General features: G+C 49.2%; 1 protein-coding gene across 4 annotated transcripts in view; it reads left to right on the top strand.

The window, feature by feature from the left end:
• Positions 1-17047, top strand: part of DET1 (DET1 partner of COP1 E3 ubiquitin ligase) — a 67126-nt gene that overhangs the window by 38206 nt on the left and 11873 nt on the right. The window contains exon 6 of one of the 4 annotated variants that reach the window (XM_033852104.2): positions 16268-16368. The exons of the other annotated variants lie outside the window; for them this stretch is intronic. Coding sequence (XP_033707995.1) covers positions 16268-16334 — 67 coding nt within the window. The 3' untranslated portion in view covers positions 16335-16368. The remainder of the gene's footprint in view (positions 1-16267; positions 16369-17047) is intronic. 4 annotated transcript variants of the gene reach the window in all.

The raw sequence follows: 17047 nt of genomic DNA, 5'->3' as shown, positions 1-17047 counted from the left end.
AGGCTGTATTTTTTGCAAAGCAGCAACTAAGTGCTGCTTAGAACTAAAGAAAGAAAGATCCACACTAGTAATTGAAATTTTACTGACATGCTGAGATTGGTGTGAAAGGTTTGCCTATCAAACACCAAGCAAGGTAAATGAATGAAGGGGAAACTGTTCCATCCTTTGGAATAAATGGAAGAATTTCTTAATGTAGTGAGAGGTCTAGTGTGACCATTTCATGCAGATCACAGGACTAATCATTAAGGTGTGAACCAATTTGTCAGAAACTTCATGCTGACTTTGAGCAGAAGCTGATTTGCTTCTAGGGATATGTGATTCAATATAGGAAGAAAATGAAATTAGACATGAGGTCAAATAGGAAGCGCTGATGAAGCTAGGTATTCTTCATCATGGCTTGGATGCCTCCAATCTAAAAAAGGTCTAAAATGCTCTTTGAATAGGTATACATTTTAAGAGTATCGAGATTTGTTTTAATCAGTTATGGTAAGACACACAGACATGGAGATGACTGTCATGAGGGAAGTTTGTTATACTCAGAAGTCACTAGAAATAGGAAGCATGGCATAGGGAAGCACCCGGGTCAATCAGGAGTCAGAGAGAGTGAGGGGAAAATGTGTGCAAGAGCCTCTAGGGTGGTTTTTACAAGAAGGAACAGGCGAGTCAGAGTGAATAGGCTTGGGATTGGCTAATTTGAATAATTTTGGTGGGCTCTGGGACAAAGGGCTGTCACTAGTTGTCTCATATCAGGCCCTGGGTGATTAGGGCAGCTGGATAATGCCATAAAGGAGCTGGTTAGGTACTGACTCTGGATTGGTGTGTAATGAAAGGCACACTCCCAGAAAGGTGGTTTGCTAACCCTAGGAATTAGCTAACCCTGGGAGGGGCATTCCCTACAGGGTCAGCAAGGCCCCAAGATGTCAAAACATCAGAAAATAAAAGGCATGGTTCATACTGTACAAAATAGTAATTGCAAGTAATAAAAAACATTGCCATGGTTGAATTATCTGGGTTCTTTTTGTTAGTGATACATTGTGGTAACCAGCCTCCAAGATGGCCCACAGTTATCTCATCTCCTAGATTCATGCTCGTGTGTAGTCCCCTCCCAACATTGTATTTGGATTGGTCTGTGTGAGCAGTAAACAGCAGAAGTGGTGGTGTGTCACTTTCAAGGCTCTGTTATAAAAGACATTTCAAGGCTTGGCTTTTGCATCTACCTTGCCCCTCTTGAATCACTCGCTCTGGGGGAACCAGCTGCCATATCATGAGGACACGCATATAACCTCCTGGAGAGGCCCACTTGGCAAGGAAATGAGGCTCCTTCCTCACTCAAAATGTGCGTGTGACTTTTTAGAAGCAGATCCTCCAACCCCAGTCAAGCCTACAGGTGACTGCAGCCTCATGAAAAACCCTGGTTGGCTTATTTCATTCATTTATTAAACACTTATGGAGGACCTACTAAATGCCAGGAACTAGGAATATAAGATTGTGTAAGTCATAGTTCCAACCTTTGAGTTTCTAGTCTGGTAATGTCTTCAGATACCGATCTCCTTCTCTTTGAAAGAAAGAGGTGTCTTGCCCTCTCCCCGGCTCACCCATCCCACCATCAGTAAAGTGACCAGGTAACCAGTCTTTGAGTGTGTGGAGTTAGGATGGAAAAACTGAGTGGTGGACTGCTTTTTTGTGGGAGTCCACTGTTTCTCCTTGTTTCATTAACTCTCTGATGATGAAGTTCTGTCCCCTGCAGGCAGCGTTACAGTGGCCCAGGAGAGCTGTTTGAAACTGCCGCCTGGCAGTAAGTAGTACACAGTAACTCTAATAGCAGAAGCGGGTTTCCTGGCTGGTCCCATTCGGCTTCCTGAGACTGGAGATTGCCTGGTCTTCAACTACCCTTTCTTTTCCAAGCTTAGTACTTAACTTTCCAAGATTAGAAGAAGAGGCTGTCTCTTATCCTTAGTAAATTGTTGAGAGAATAGAGAGGGGTCTATATTTCTACTAAAAGAAAAGGAAAAAAAAGGATGGAAGGATGGAAATATTCTGAACAGAGGAACAAAGAAGTAAAGGGTAATTTTCAGGCTTCCCTCAACAGCTTTTGTTGGGCGTTATGAGGTTTGAAATATGTCCTTATGGAGGAATGTGTTACTCAAAATAAATTGCTTCTAGATTGTTTTTCCAAGTCAATTTTTAAACTTTAAATGTCATTCTATTTATGTTTTTTTAAAAATAAAGTTTATCTGAAAAGTGGTTCTCAACTCAGTGTAAGTTAGGGTAAAAGTTGAAGTAGTGGGCATGTTAGAATCTTGATGGAGATTCCTTTTGAAAAAACAAGTCTGTATCATTTTTATTGAGAAAATGAAAAAATGCATATGTTTTCACATTACAAACTGCGGAGACATTGAAAAAAAAAACCTTATCTGGTGAGGTGAAGCAGAAGACACAGGGATTCATAACCGGAATACATCCACTCAAAATCCTAGAGGGAGAGGGGATTTTCCTGGTTATCAAGTAGGGAGATGACTTTTGGAAGACTGGAAAACATTTTGTTAGAAAGATGGCAAGTTTCATAAAAAAGACTTAATGGAGAAAGTTGGAGAAGGAACATTTCTATGAGTCTCCTGAAGAGAAGATTCAGGGAGGGGCAGGCAGCAAGTGCCAAGGTCGGAGAAAGACAAGGTACACAAAATGGGCCTATAATTGCTGAGGTGCCATTGTCTTCTAGATTTCTGTTTATAATTTTGCAGTGAGTAAGCCCCTTTTAAGAAGGGGAAAAAAAACCTCCATAAAATTGAATACATACAAATGAAAACTTGGCAAAAAATATCAAAACAAAATCCAATGGCAAATGACAATCCATTTATCAAAGGATTAATTTCCTTAGCTTAAAACATTTAAAAAATATATAATAAACAGATGAACAATCCCAAAGAAAAGATGGGCACAGAATATTATTATCAGGGTGTTCACAGAAAAAATAAATACACGTGATCAACTGTATGAAAATGCTTATAATATTTATTTTTCACCCATTAGATTAGCAAAGGTTAAAAATGTTTGATGACTCAGTATTGTCAAGAAGGTAGGGTGCTCTCACCCACTGTTAGTGGGAGAGAAAGTTGATTCGGATTTCTTGAAAGACAAAGAGTAGTGTCTTAATAAATGTGCATATCTTTTAGCCCAGTTAAATTCTGTGTTAGTAAGCCAAAACGTGTGCATATGTGACCAAGGTATATGCCTAAGGCTTTTCATTGCAACTTTTTTATTATGAAAAAGTGGAAACTACTAAATGTGCATCAGTAGAGCTAGACTAAATAAATTATGAAATGTCCCTAAAATGGGGTCTGATACACCTGTCAAAAATAATGAAACAGATCCATACATATTGATTTGGAAAGCTCTCTGAGATATATTAATTGAACAAGTGTGTTTAGTGTGATGCTATTTTTTATAAAAAAGAAAAACGACTAAAATCTGAAATGAAATTGAAATCAATAAAGACATAAATACATACATGCTCTTAGAGCCGTAAAACATTTTTGAAGGCCCACAGAAGATGTTGTTAATGATGATTCTCTGTGGAGAGTGGGCCTGGGGGTGAGGGAAGGTGGATATTTAATTTTTACCTTATCTCCTTTATCTTTATGATTCTTTTACTGTAAACATGTATTACTTAAAATTTTTTAATGAGTTTTTTCTTAATTTGTAACTGGTAAAAAACACGTGACATGAAATTTACCATCTTAACTATTTCTGAGTGTACAGTCGAGTAGTGTTAAGTACATTCACATTGTTGTACAGCTTATCTCTACAACATTTTTAAAAATTTATTTATTATTTATTTTTGGCTGCACTGGGTCTTTGTTGCTGTGCATGGGATTTCTCTAGTTATGGCGAGCGGGGGCTAATCTTTGTTGCGGTGTGCGGGCTTCTCATTGCGATGGCTTCTCTTGTGGAGCATGGGCTCTAGGCGTGCAGGCTTCAGTAGTTGTGGCACGCAGGCTCAGTAGTTGTGGCTCACGGGCTCTAGAGCGCAGGCTCAGTAGTTGTGGGGCACGGGCTTAGTTGCTCCGCGGCATGTGGGATCTTCCCGGACCAGGGCTCAAACCCGTGTCCCCTGCATAGGCAGGCAGACTCTCAGCCGCTGCGCCACCAGGGAAGCCCACTACACATTTTCATTTTGCAAAACTGAAACTCTACAACTTTTTCAACTTGCAAAACTGAAACTTCTATACCCATTAAACAATAATTCCCCATTTCCCCCTCACCCCAGCTCCTGGTAACCACCATTCTACCTTCTGTCTCTGAATTTGATTACTTTAGTTACCTCGTATAAGTAGAATTATACAGTATTTGTTTTTTTGTGTCTGGCTTATTTCACTTAGCACAATGTCCTCAAGGTTCATCCATGCTGTGGCATGTGTCAGAATTTCCTTCCTTTATAAAGGCTGGATAATATTCCATTATATGTATATAGTATTATACATTTTGTTTATCCATTCATCCATCATTGCTGGACACTTGGGTTGCTCCCACCTCTTGGCTATTGTGAATCATGCTTCTATGAATGTAAGTGCGCAAATAATCTCTTTGAGATCTTGCTTTCAATTCTTTTGGATATATACCCAGAAGTAGGATTTAATGAGCTTTTAAAAGTGTTTAACCAATGAATTCACCTGTAACAGCAGAAGTGGTATTAGGTAGCCACTCTGTGGGCTTAGTTGAGCTGAGTAGTCTGAGGCCAGGATTTTCTTTACTTTACCAACCTCCTGGAGGTTCAGCAATTTCACTCCTGTCCCCTGAGCCTTTCCTCTGCACTGACAGGAGGGGCCTTAACAGGCTTGTGAACCTGCTGCTCCCAGCTTGCTCCTGCCTGCATTGATTCGGCACATTTCTATAGCTCCCTGAAGGAAGAGACGCTGCAGCAGCATTTAATTAGAGGCCAAGAACATGCTTTCCGAGGGACACGACTTATTTCTCAGCCAGCTGTTACCAGTTGCTCCCTAGCAACATGCAGCACTCACATCTGATTGCTTCTCTCCAGACAAGGTGGGTGGCCGGCCCACCTGCTGTCACAGCCTGGGGTGGGGGTGAGCGGGGGTGGTCCCTGGGTCTAGGGCTGGCTCTCCAGGGGAAGTGAGTGATCTGAACCTGTTATTCCTGCAAAGCCAGATATGGTGCTAAAGCTCCTGACCTGCCTACTCCACCCCGCTCCTTCAAGTTCATGATGAGAGCAGAAAGAATGTCACCAGCTATAATACAGACAGAGCAACATGGTCCAAAAAAGTCTGCTGGGGTTGTGAAGTGCAGCTGGGAGACTTTAGGGGAAGAGAGAGATCTTGCCCCACAGTAGGCGGAGCCTACCTTTCAGGAAGGACTTGGTGGGTGTTGGAGGCCCTGGGGGCACCCTGTCCCAGGCAAGGGGAAAAGGAAAGCCTCGTTCCTGGTGGCTCCAACTGCTCTGGGTTTCCAGGGGCTTTGGAAAGGGGAGTGGGGACAGAGATGTCAGCAGCAGCCACAGCCCCGAATCTGAACTTGCCACTCCTTAAGGGGTGTGAGAGACGGCTACTCAGGAACCAGACTCTGGGCCCCAGTTCTTCCCAAATGCTTCTGCAGAGGCTGCAAACTGGACGCTTTGAGATGAGATGCTGCTCAGTGACATGCCTTTTAGGTGTAAGTGGTGTTTTTACAGATTTGAAGGTGTATAAAATATCCTGCATTTTCACATTGCCATCAGGAGGCCCGTAGTCCCACGGTTGGTGCCGTCTTAGACTGGGCGAGTGTGCCTCCGGCTTGCATAACCCACCTCACCGATCCATTGGCTTGTTTGCTGTGTGACCCCTGCACTCTTCTGTATCCTCAGCAGTGTGAGGGAGGCTGCTTCTGCAGGGGTCCTCTTGTATTTACTCACTAATTCTTTTCACAAACATTTCTTGAGCTTCTGAGCATCGCAGCCTGAGCTAGGCACTGGGCTGAAAGGACAGTAAGCCATGGTCTTTGCAGACCTGAGTTGACAGACCAGATGGGGAGGCAGAGAAAGAAGCTCTGAGAGCAGGTGAGGATTCACTGAGAACAGGTGAGAGATGGGTGCATAGGAGCCAGGGGAGCAGACACCTGGGCACCTGACCTAGGCTGGTGGGGTCCAGGAAGGCTTCTGGCAGAGCTGTGGCCTAAACTGAATTCTGAAGGATGAGAGGGGTTAGCCTGGTGAGAAGAGGGGAGAGGAGGGGAAATGGAAGAGAAGTGGACCCCAGCCAGAGGCATTGACCACTCCCTGCGGGAGGGAGTCCAGTGAGTGGCTGGGACTTTGGTCTCTAGAATTCTCATTCCACACCTTCTCAGTCTATGACGCTAGAGCGTCGCCTCTCTGAGCCCGTTTTCTCACATATAAAAAGGCATGATAATACTGACTTTCGAGGGTTGTTGTGAGGATGAAATTAGAGACTGCACATCTGGGCCCCCTTTGCTGTGTAGTTGGTGCCCAGTACCCATGGCAGAAAGCGCTCGTCAAGTGCCAGGCTAGGCAGCCCCTCTCCCAGGGAGCACACACCCTCTCCCCAGGTTTGGGTGGGCGCAAGTGAGTGTTTGAAGGGTTAATCTGGCATTTTCAAATCATTCTACCCGTGGTGAGAAAGGACTAGCTTTTCCGTTTCTAGAGAGGCCGTGGGGGATGGCAGCCCTCAGTTCTGGCTTCCCTTCCAGCTGCTGCTTATGGAGGAAGTGAAAATAGGAAGCCACCCCCTCCCAGTTCCCCCACTGCGCAGGCAAAGGCCAGCTCGTCTCAGCCTGCAGACACCTACCAGGTATGTGTTTTCTTTTGTGCGAGGCACAACACAGCAGGACGCCTGCTCGGGTGGGTGTGGAGGAAGGCCGGGGAAGAGCATGTCCTCTGCACACCTTCTCTAGAAAATAGAACAGAGAGACTGGGCTCGGGCCACCTGGTGCTGCAGGGATCCCAGGACGGAAGGCAGTCATGCGCTGCAGCATCACTGTGGTGGGGCATCGCCGAGTCAGAGGCCATGCAATTCAGAAACGCCCAACAGTTTCAGGTTCGAGGCCTCCATTCACCCTTACCTTGCCTTTCGTGGGCTGTCCCCCGCAGTTCTGCTTTTCAGACCATTGAGTGCCATTGTCATTTGTTTGCTTCCCCCAGCATTGGAACCTCTTTCTGGGTTTGTGGGATTCTATATTTTCTGAGTTCTAATAGGGAGCAAAGACCAGCTCCCCCTACAGGGGCCTCATAGCTGAGGCTCTGCCAGTTGGCCCACCCGTGGCAGACTTCCTACTCCGCTGGACAGGAGGGGTACATGGAGAGACCCTTTCCTAGGGCAGTGGCCCCCAAATACTGATATTTTAATATAAAACTGTGTTTTCTAAATCCAGTTCACATCTGGAAACAGCATACAATTAGTGGGATTCTGCCGCTGGAGTAATGAGGATTAGGCAGCATGATTCCCAGGTTATGGACTAGGAAACCAACTAGAGAACAAGAATAAGGGAGTCACTGACAGAGCCAGAATTAGCGTGCAGGCCTTTCCACTAGATTCTGAAGGTCCTCATAGATTACAGGACGCTTTCCGAAGAGGGTTATAAAGGTGCTTCTTTAGCTTTCCTTATCGAGTGCAGACAGATGGAGTTGAAGGCTCTGTTTGAGTTAAAGGAGAGGTCTGCTGTCGGGGTGCCTTCTGGAGGGTCCGAGGGAACGCAGGGGTCTAAAAAGAGCTAGTTGGGACTTCCCTGGTGGTGCAGTGGTTTAGACTCCGAGCTCCCAATGCAAGGGGCCTGGGTTTGATCCCTGGTCAGGGAACTAGATCCCACATGCATGCCACAACTAAGACCCAGCACAACCAAATAAATAAGTAAATATAAAAAAAATAAAGAGCTAGCATTTCTCGGGCACCTGAGTCAGGCACTGTGTAAAATTCTTTATCTGTGTTGACTTACTGACTCAGCTCAGCTCTCTGAAATGCTTTGTCCCCATCTTATAGATAAGGATTCAGGCACAGAGAGAATAAGTAACTTACCAAAGGTCGCAAAGCTGGAGCCAGAATTCAAATGGACTTCAGAGTCTGCAGCTCAGCCCCCTACACCCTCCGCATGTGGTAAGGGGCCCTGGGGAAGGGCGTGGGATAGTTGAGGGCAGATGGCATATCTGGGACTCACTGCTGGCAGTCAGCCGGCCTCGTGGGAAGGGTGGAAAATCCCCATCCGAGCCACAGAACCAAGCCAGGGGGATGGGAGGGGTGGTGCTGTGAGGGATAAGGGCCGTCTTGAGGACACCTGAGCATCTCTGGCCAGGGAGGGCGGGTGGCAGATGGGCAGCCGTGGAGCCCAGCCCCGACCAGCTGTTGTTTGCAGAGGAGGGCAAGTGCATGGTGACAGCTGGATTAGGTGTGCCCAGCAACCTCAGTGACCACCGGGTGGAGATGCACAGTGGGCCCTTTTGGCTGCCCCTTCCAGCACCTCCGAGCCCGGGGAGCTTAGTGCTTGCTAATCTCTGTCCCCATGGCAGCAGGAGGTGACAGGGCCATCGCTAAGGCCATGGAATCTTCCACCTCGTGATGGCCAGGGAGCTTTTCCAAAGGTTCAGAGAACCTCTTCCCTTCTAGAAAGTGAGATGTAAAACTAAGATGATGGGCCCAGTGTCTGTCTGTAACTGGTGAGTGGTATCTCTCCTGTCCTACTCAGTCCGCCTCTTGTCCACGTCCTCTGTATCTGCTTTGATTTGGGCCTGCTGGTTTCATTGGTTTTGTCTGCCCTTCTGTCTGTTTCTTGCCTCATTTCACAAAGGATTTGAAGCAGCTCTCAAAAATACATTGAAAGTAATAGGACAATGAAATATATATTTGAGTAGCTTGGAGCCAGAGGACTATATGGGTAAGCCACTGGAGGAGTGTATGGAATGCTGCGATTCCTTAGTGACCCCTTTCCAGAATATTGCTTCTGGAACCATTCTAATCTGTCTTATACTTTAAAACTTAGAATGATATTTTGGGAATATTTTCTTTTTCATTTACATAGGCAGTTGATTCATTCAGTAAATATTTATTAAGTACCTTTTTTTTTTTTTTTTTTTTGGCGGTACGCGCGCCTCTCACTGTTGTGGCCTCTCCCGTTGCGGAGCACAGGCTCCGGACGTGCAGACCCAGTGGCCATGGCTCATGGGCCCAGCCGCTCTGCGGCATGTGGGATCCCCCCAGACCGGGGCACGAACCCACGTCCCCCGCCCCGGCAGGCAGACTCCCAACCACTGCGCCACCAGGGAAGCCCTATTAAGTACCTATTTAAAAAAAGAAGAAGGAAAACATCCCCACTGTTTTCATTTCTAAATTCTTTTGTCACATTTTGGGGACATCAGTATGGTGTCCTTTCAGAATCAGACACTGGCTAATGTTTTGAATTCTAGATAACACTCCAGAATCCACTCCTGTATATCATTTTAGTTGTTCGTCTTGTTGGTAATCCAGAGTCTTCTCCTTATCGTTTTGGACCATTTCTCCAGGAATGTTCTAGAAAACCATTTTAAAAAAATCACATTTTCTAATGCTCGTCAACATTCTCATGGCCTTATCTGGAACATGGCTGAGTTTGCAGCTGGGTATCGGCTTCCCTGCAGTATGGGCCAGTCAGGGCAGCCTGGGTGACTGATGTTGGAGATGAGGTCCTCACTCCAGCCACTGGCTTAGGCTCCTTCATTCGGTGAGATTTACAGGTGTTTACTGAGCACTTTCTTAGGCCCTGGGCACTGCAAATCCGCAAGTCCCTGCCTTCATGGAGTTCCATTCTAGTAGACAAGACAGAACATAAACTAGGAAACTGATAAACAAGTGACATTATCTGGTTTATATTTTAAAAAGATCCCTCTGGCTGCTACGTGGAAAATGGGCTGTGCTCAGGGGAAGGGGTGGTAGGAAACAGGGAGGTCACTTAGGAGGCCAAGGCAACAAGCCAGACAAGACAGTAGACATGTGTAGCAGTAGACATGGTGAGAGGTGGTCAGACGGGGACATATTTTGGAGGTAGGGCCAGCTGGACCAGCTAATGAGTTCCCCGTAGAGGTAAGAAAAAGGAATCCAGGTTGCATCCAAAGTTTTTTGGCCGGAACTGGGTAAGTGGTTTCATTAGCTACCTTACGTTAGACTGGGAGAGGGAAAGGGTTTCTGGGGAGGGGATGAGAATCAAGAGTTTTATTTTGGCCATACTAAGTCAAGATGTCATGTCAGTAAAGAGATCTGTAAACTTCTAGTGATCAGTCAGCACTTCAGTGAATCTGGACCGGGTGTGCTGGAGCAGAGGGATGGTGCCAAGGAACAGGCTGCCCAGTGCCGCACTGCCTGTGATCAGGGCAGACCTGGACTCCCTTGGAACCACCCCCCCCCCCACCCCCGCCCAAGGCAGCTTGCTCTAGGCTTATACATTCATTCATGCATTTGACACATTCAACACATATTTATTGAGTGCTCTACTGGCTATTTTCCATTTGCCCCTCAAAAGCACATGCTTTTGGTGTGATCTAAATGGACAACATGTTCTTATCTGGTGTTCCATTTAGTGTTCTGCTTTTGAAGAAACATGAAAGACAGCTGAGTGAATGGGTCTGTTTATAAAAGATAGCTAATAAGGCCCACGGAGCTGGGCTCCTATAATCCGGGGCTTGTGTGAGGACATGTGAACTTGGAACCCTTTTTTTTTTTTTTTTTTGCGGTACGCGGACCTCTCACTGTTGCGGCCTCTCCCTTTGCGGAGCACAGGCTCCGGATGCGCAGGCTCAGCGGCCATGGCCCATGGGCCCAGCCGCTCCACGGCATGTGGGATCTTCCCAGACCGGGGCACAAACCCGTGTCCCCTGCATTGGCAGGCGGACTCTCAACCACTTTGCCACCAGGGAAGCCCTTGGAACCCTTTTATCCTGTGTCTCTCCTCCTCGGGCCACCACCTCCATCTCCTCCCGATGCTGTCATGCCTCTGATTAGAGCCCTGCTCAGGATCCTTAGGGGCACCCCAAATTCCCTTGCAGGGCCTTCCCAGTTTGGCCTCAGCCCCTTGTCAGTCCTTTCCCTCAGCATTCCAAGCCCGACCCTGCCCCCACTCTGCCCATGATGACCCTCGCATGGCTCAGGAGGGCTGTTTACAGAGCATGCCACCCAGCCTGGCCTTCCAGCAGTGGTTCCACTGCTCCTCGCCCACCCATGATGCCCTCACCCTGTCACTGGGGCAGAGGCCCAGCTCGGCAGCTGCAGCCCCCTGCGCCTTCCTTCCTTAGTCCACTTCTGGGATGAGCGCCTTGCCCCACTGTGCTCCTAAAGTGCTCGTCTGTTGAGGAGCGGAAACCCTTATCCAAGCAGGAAGCACTGCTGGCTTGTGCCTGGGGAGCGGGACAAATCCTTTAGTCACCAGGCATGGAGAAGGCGGGAGGCTGTGTCCCCACGGCCCACTGGGCTCTGTGCCCAGTAGGAGATGGCTCACTGATCCTGGCTTTGGCTGTTTTAGGTAGAAGAGGATTTGTTACTGGAAATTCAGTGTTTACAACACTGTTGGAAGGGCCCAGAACACCCCTGCAGACCCTCTAGAGAGCTGGTGCCTCTGCCCCATCAGGAAGGCAGGGCTTCAGGAGTGATTGAGGCCGTGGGCGACCCCAGACCACTGCCTCTCTTTGACCCAGAGATGGGGACGCCGCCGCAGCCACTGCCGCCACCACCTCTCCACACTGACGAAAAACCCAACATCTCCCCAGCCAAAGCAGCGGGGAGGCCATGATCTCTGCCTCTCTTCTTCCTTCCAAGTCTAGTGCAAGCACAACTAATTCGCAGGACTGCTTTGTACAGCCAGGACTGCTTGGCCCTGCTTTGAAGTCAAGTGATGGGGGAAGAGCTTGCAGAGTTTGGGGCCCCTACCAGAAGGGGAGGGTGGTGTCTCATGCCCTGGCTGGGAGCGTACTGAGTTGCAGAAAACCAGAACCTGCTCCATGCCACCTCTAAGGCAGGGTTCAAGAGAGTTCTTGGGAGCAAAACATTGATGGTATCTCACAGGTAGTGGGGAGGGCATATACATGAAGACGGAGGGTGGTGCCTGCTTCCAGCCGGGAGAAGCCTGGAGTGGGGAGGCTGGCAGAGCGGGGCAAAGGGAGATGGGGCAGCAGCGGGGTAGGCCATGCTGCTGGCGTTTGGTGGGGCAGGGATAAGTGGGGCATCCCCAAGGTCCCTGTGGCTCAGTGGGGACTGTGCGGGGAGCTGGCCTTGAGCCAGCATTGCCGGTACCTCACTCACCTAACGGGGCTCAGGGCTCCCCGCAGCAGCACCCTGGGTGGGGTGGGCCACAGGGCCAGGGGCTGAGATGGGTGGGGAGGCGTCAGCCCGAGTGCATGTGCTTCTTGCTAAAGGGGTCACGTGCGGGTTCTCCGGGGAGCAGACTTGAGACACTTGTGTGGGGTTGTTTATTAGGGAGTGGCCCAGGAGCAGCACTATGAAAGGGAGGGGAGGAGGCAGGGTGGGCAGAGGGAAGCCGAGCTGTGCTGCAGGCCTAAACCGATCCAAAGGTGCCTGTCAGAGCTGGCCAGGCCCTATGCCCGGGCCGCCATCAGCCATCGGTGGACCTGCCATTGGAAGGATGACAGCTCTCTGTGACTGTCCCTGGGGCTGACTGCAGCTGGGCAACAGGCCCTTCCTTTGGGGGTTGTCTGGGCAGCCATCTCCATGTCCACCACAGAAGACCTGGGGCAGAGGTCTCTGCGTGGGTGGTGGGCTGGGGCCTGGTTCCAGAGATCCCACCACGGGCCCACACGAGAGCCAGCCTGTCAAGACGAAGGTGTGACGGCCGGTGTTGGCCAAGAGAGCCCCACAGAGAGCAGGACGACTTTGCACTTCCCCCCTCATTCCATCCTCCCTCATCCCGTTCCTGGAGGAGTGAAGACGGGGTCTACAGAGGGGCGAGGGGAGAAGCTGTGAAAGGTCCGAGATCAGAGTTTTCTAATAGATTTGACTGGACTTTTAGATCCCTGGAAGGGAGTTGAACTATCAAAATGAGACTTATTCTTAAAACTAAAAGAAGGCCATGGACTCTTCCTGAGATGGCGGTTCAGGGGTACAGAAAAGGAGCTCTGACATAGTTGATGCGAGGCAGAGATGGGAGAAAAATAAATTTGTACCCTGATAGTCCAAATTCAGCCTGTTTGCTGAATTTGGCCGTCACTGAGGGGCTGCACAGAGCTGGCGATGTCCTTGGTGGGGCACAGGAAGGGGGTGGGCCTGCACTCTTTGCTTATTGCATCCAAGAGGCTCTGGAGCTTGTGTGGTGACCCAGTTTTCTGCCTTGTCTGAGTGACATGTGCTCTGATTATAGGGGTGTGAGGGCTCTAAATGACTGCAAAGTACTTTTCAATCAGACAGAAAATAGGTAAGAAATGCATTTCCATTAATGCCCCAATTATCTTGGTCCCAACAGGACAAAAACCTGTGCTATGCCAGCTCCTAGGGATGTATCGTCAGGATCCCAACTGTCCTCTCCCAGAGGCAGCTTGCGCTCCGCTCGCACACCTGAGGGGCTAGAGAGGGGTCCTAACGATGGCTGAGGCTCATCCCTCCCTTCAGAGGCCTGGGTGCAAGGCCCAGGAAGGGAGCCCTGTCGGTCCCTCAGAGGCAGGGCCACCGGCCCAGGGTGTCCGTGTGAAGTGGGAACTGCCGCAGCCCGACCAGTCCCTTTTGTTAGACACGCCCTGTGGCAGCTCTGGGGTTTCTCGGCCCCCTTTAACCCAGAGAGCAATTTTGTCTCATAAACCGCTCTTGAATGGGCCCTGCGCAGCAGTCCTGACTGTCTGTTCTCTGTCAGACTCTCATCTCTCATCTCATCTCCAGGGGAGAACCTGTTCCTTGCCTCTACCAGCTTCTGGTGGCTCCGGTAGGTCTTTGGCTTGTGGCTGCATCACTCGTCTCTGCCGACGTGGTCACATGGCCTTTTCCTCCTCTGTGCAGTTACATCTCCTGCTGCCTCCGTTTCTTAAGGGTACATGTGATCTCATTTAGGGTCCACCCAGGTAATCCAGGATAATCTCCCCATTTTTATATCCTTAACTTGATCACATCTGCAAAGACCCCGTTTCCAAATAAAGTGACACATACAGATTCCAGGGTTAGGATCTGTTATCTCTGGGGGCTGTTATTCAGCCTGCTACAGCCTCCCTTCCTCCCTCACATTATGTTCTAAACTGCTGGTAGTTTACGGCACAGACTGTCATTTTTGCCCCCTGCCCTTTGTCCATGCGTGCATCCTCTCTGCTGGAAACTACCCCCCTCACCCCTCATCCCCCGCATTTGCCTCCTAATGCTTACTCTTATTTTGAGCTCAGGTCACCTCCTTCAGGAAGTGTTCCTTGATACCTCTTCTCATCACACACACCCCTGTTCTGTGGTAGCACCTGCGGGATTACAATGGATTTTTTCTGAATTTGTCTCCCCCACCAGGTTCGAAGCTGCTGAGGGCAGCTACCAGGTTCTAGACATATTTTATCTGAGTATGGATAGATTTTCGAGGAAGGAGGGATGGAAGAAAGGCTCTTGAAGGATAGATTTTGGAATCATTTGGCTTTTAAATTTAATTTAATTTTTGGCTGCAAATTTGTAACAATCTGGCTTAATCTACAATTAAGTGGGTTTAAGGGAGTAGGAGGATGGGTGGTTGGCTCCATCAGAACCTTCTCTGATTAAAATCACAGGAAAGAAAGCTTTGGGAATAGTAATAATAATAATGGCAGCAAAATGGGCTTGCATCTGCATCCACCACCGTTCTCAGCCAGAACCCCACAGACTGGAGCCCGAGGGAGCAGTGTGGGGAGAGCGCAGAGGCGTCCTTCATGAGCACCAGCTGTGTACAAGTGGGTACACAGCTGTCTGGGCGAATGCTCCTAACAGTCCCGTGGAGGTGGAGTAGCTGAGCGTCAGACTGATGCCAAGCCGGTGTCCCAACCTGGGCTGGGTGTCTCCAAAGCCCCGGCCCTCCCCACTGCAAGCAGGCAGGGGGAATAGAGCCCTGGGGAGAGCACACGGGGAGAAGAGTGAAGGGCATTTCCGTGGCATCCAGTCAGACCTGTACCGCAGCCCTGAGGGTCTCCCCCAGTGTGGGCTAGTGCATCCGAACCCGCGCTGTCCTCCCAGCCACAAAGGAGCTGTGGGTTCCTGGGTGCCAGAGCTACAGCCCACTCAACCGCCTCTTGGTCCTGAGGGGGAAACTGAGGTCCATCTGGGGAACAGGAGTGTGGCTGACAGCCTGCTGAGTCTGTGCTCAAGCTGGGTTGAGACAACAGGTGTCCTGCCAGCCAGGGCCTCCTGTGACACCACACTGCCCCTCAGTTGACATTTCCTTTCCGTTCAAGGGGATTACGCAAATCCAAGGTGGTTAAGCTGCCACAGGGCACTATGGAAACGGGGCGCTGTGCTCTGTCTGCCCCTTCCTTCCAGCCAAGCAACAATGACACTGAGGCCAACTTTTCTGGCCAGACTTGTTAGGCTGAATCGCAGAGCATGTGTACAATTTAATTTGAACCTGGGCGGGCAGAGGGGAGAAGCCAGATTGATTACCAGAACAAATTTCAGAGCCAAGTCAGAAGTCCTGCCCCAAATACTGGGCCAGCTGCAGCGTGGGGGGGTGTTACAGACCTGTGTGTGTCAAAATGTCTATTGAAAAAATGTGATCTGCCCACTTGAGATAATTTACATAGTGCCTGACTCTGCAGCTTCTACGCATTTCTTATAAACCAGTTTTTTATTTCTATTTTTATTTTAATTGATTAATTAACCTGAATAAGCAACAGCATGGACAACTGACCCTTGAACAACACAGGCTTGATTTGCGAGGGTCCACTTCTATGTGGATTTTTTTCACTAAATCCGTTCAGTACTACGACACCCAAGGTTGAATCCGTGGATGCGGAACCATGGATACGGAGGGTCACTGTGAAGTTATACGTGGATTTGCACTGCATGCAGGGTGGGCGCCCCTAACCCCGGCGTTGTTCAAGGGTCAGCTGTACATGGCACCCTATTCTGAAGGTGGAAAAGGTAAAAAATCTTCTTTCTGCCTGTTACCCAGTCACTGAGTTTCTCTCCCTGGAGGGAATGCTCCCATTTGGGGTATGTCTTTCCATATAGTCAGTGCATCCACATTTATGTACACATATCCTGTCCTTTTCTACAGCAGTTCATGACTGTACTCTGCACTGTCTTGCCTGTCCCGCCCCCCAACCCCCGTTTATCACTTAGCAATACATCTTGGCTTGTTTCAGGGCTAACATTCCATTATCTGGATGGGCTGTAATTTCCTTGGCTAGCGCCCTGTTGATGGACATTTAGGTTCCAATCTTCTTCCGTTACTCGCCGTGCCTCAGTAAGTATATATCTCTGCCTACTCCCACCCCCATGAGAGCCTATCTCCGCTGCGCTGTCCGATACAGTAGCCACCAGCCACATGCCATACTTACATTTCAGTGAATTTGAACTAGATAAAACCGAACTGCCAATTCCTCATTCATGGTCCTGCTCGCCACATCGCAAGTGCTGGAGAGTCCCACGGGGCTGGTGGCTGCTGTGCTGACCGTGCAGCTCCAGGGCACGTCCATGAGCAGGGACAGCGCTGCTCAATGTGGGAAATTCCTAGAAGGGAACTGTGAAGGTCTGTACATCGCAAGTGGTGAATGATATTGCCAGATCTCCCTCTGAAGAGGCTCTAGCTGTTTACATTTGAGAGCACTTTTATTTCAGAACAATTTATGGAATATTGGGAAAAAAAAGAAAGGTTCCCCGTGTACCAACTGCAAGGACGTTCTGTTTCCGTTGTCAATGCCACGTTGCTGGAGTTGGACGCTGCTGTTCCCGCCTGTCACTGGAGCCCCACTCTGGCTGTCTCCCCCTGAGGCCTGGCCTCCGGCTGCCTTGCTGAGGCCTCTTCCCTCCCCCCTCCTTCAGGTCCAGGGTCCTCCACACCCCGACTCACAGCTGCCATGTCTCAAGGGAGACAGCCCGTCTCCTCATCCACCCCTGTTGCCATGACACAGCCTCTACGGAAG

The sequence above is a fragment of the Tursiops truncatus genome, chromosome 2 (assembly GCF_011762595.2).
Source record: "Tursiops truncatus isolate mTurTru1 chromosome 2, mTurTru1.mat.Y, whole genome shotgun sequence".
Taxonomy (NCBI): domain Eukaryota; kingdom Metazoa; phylum Chordata; class Mammalia; order Artiodactyla; family Delphinidae; genus Tursiops; species Tursiops truncatus.
Note: the sequence above shows the minus strand (reverse complement) of the source record. Positions and strands in the feature narration are given on the sequence as shown.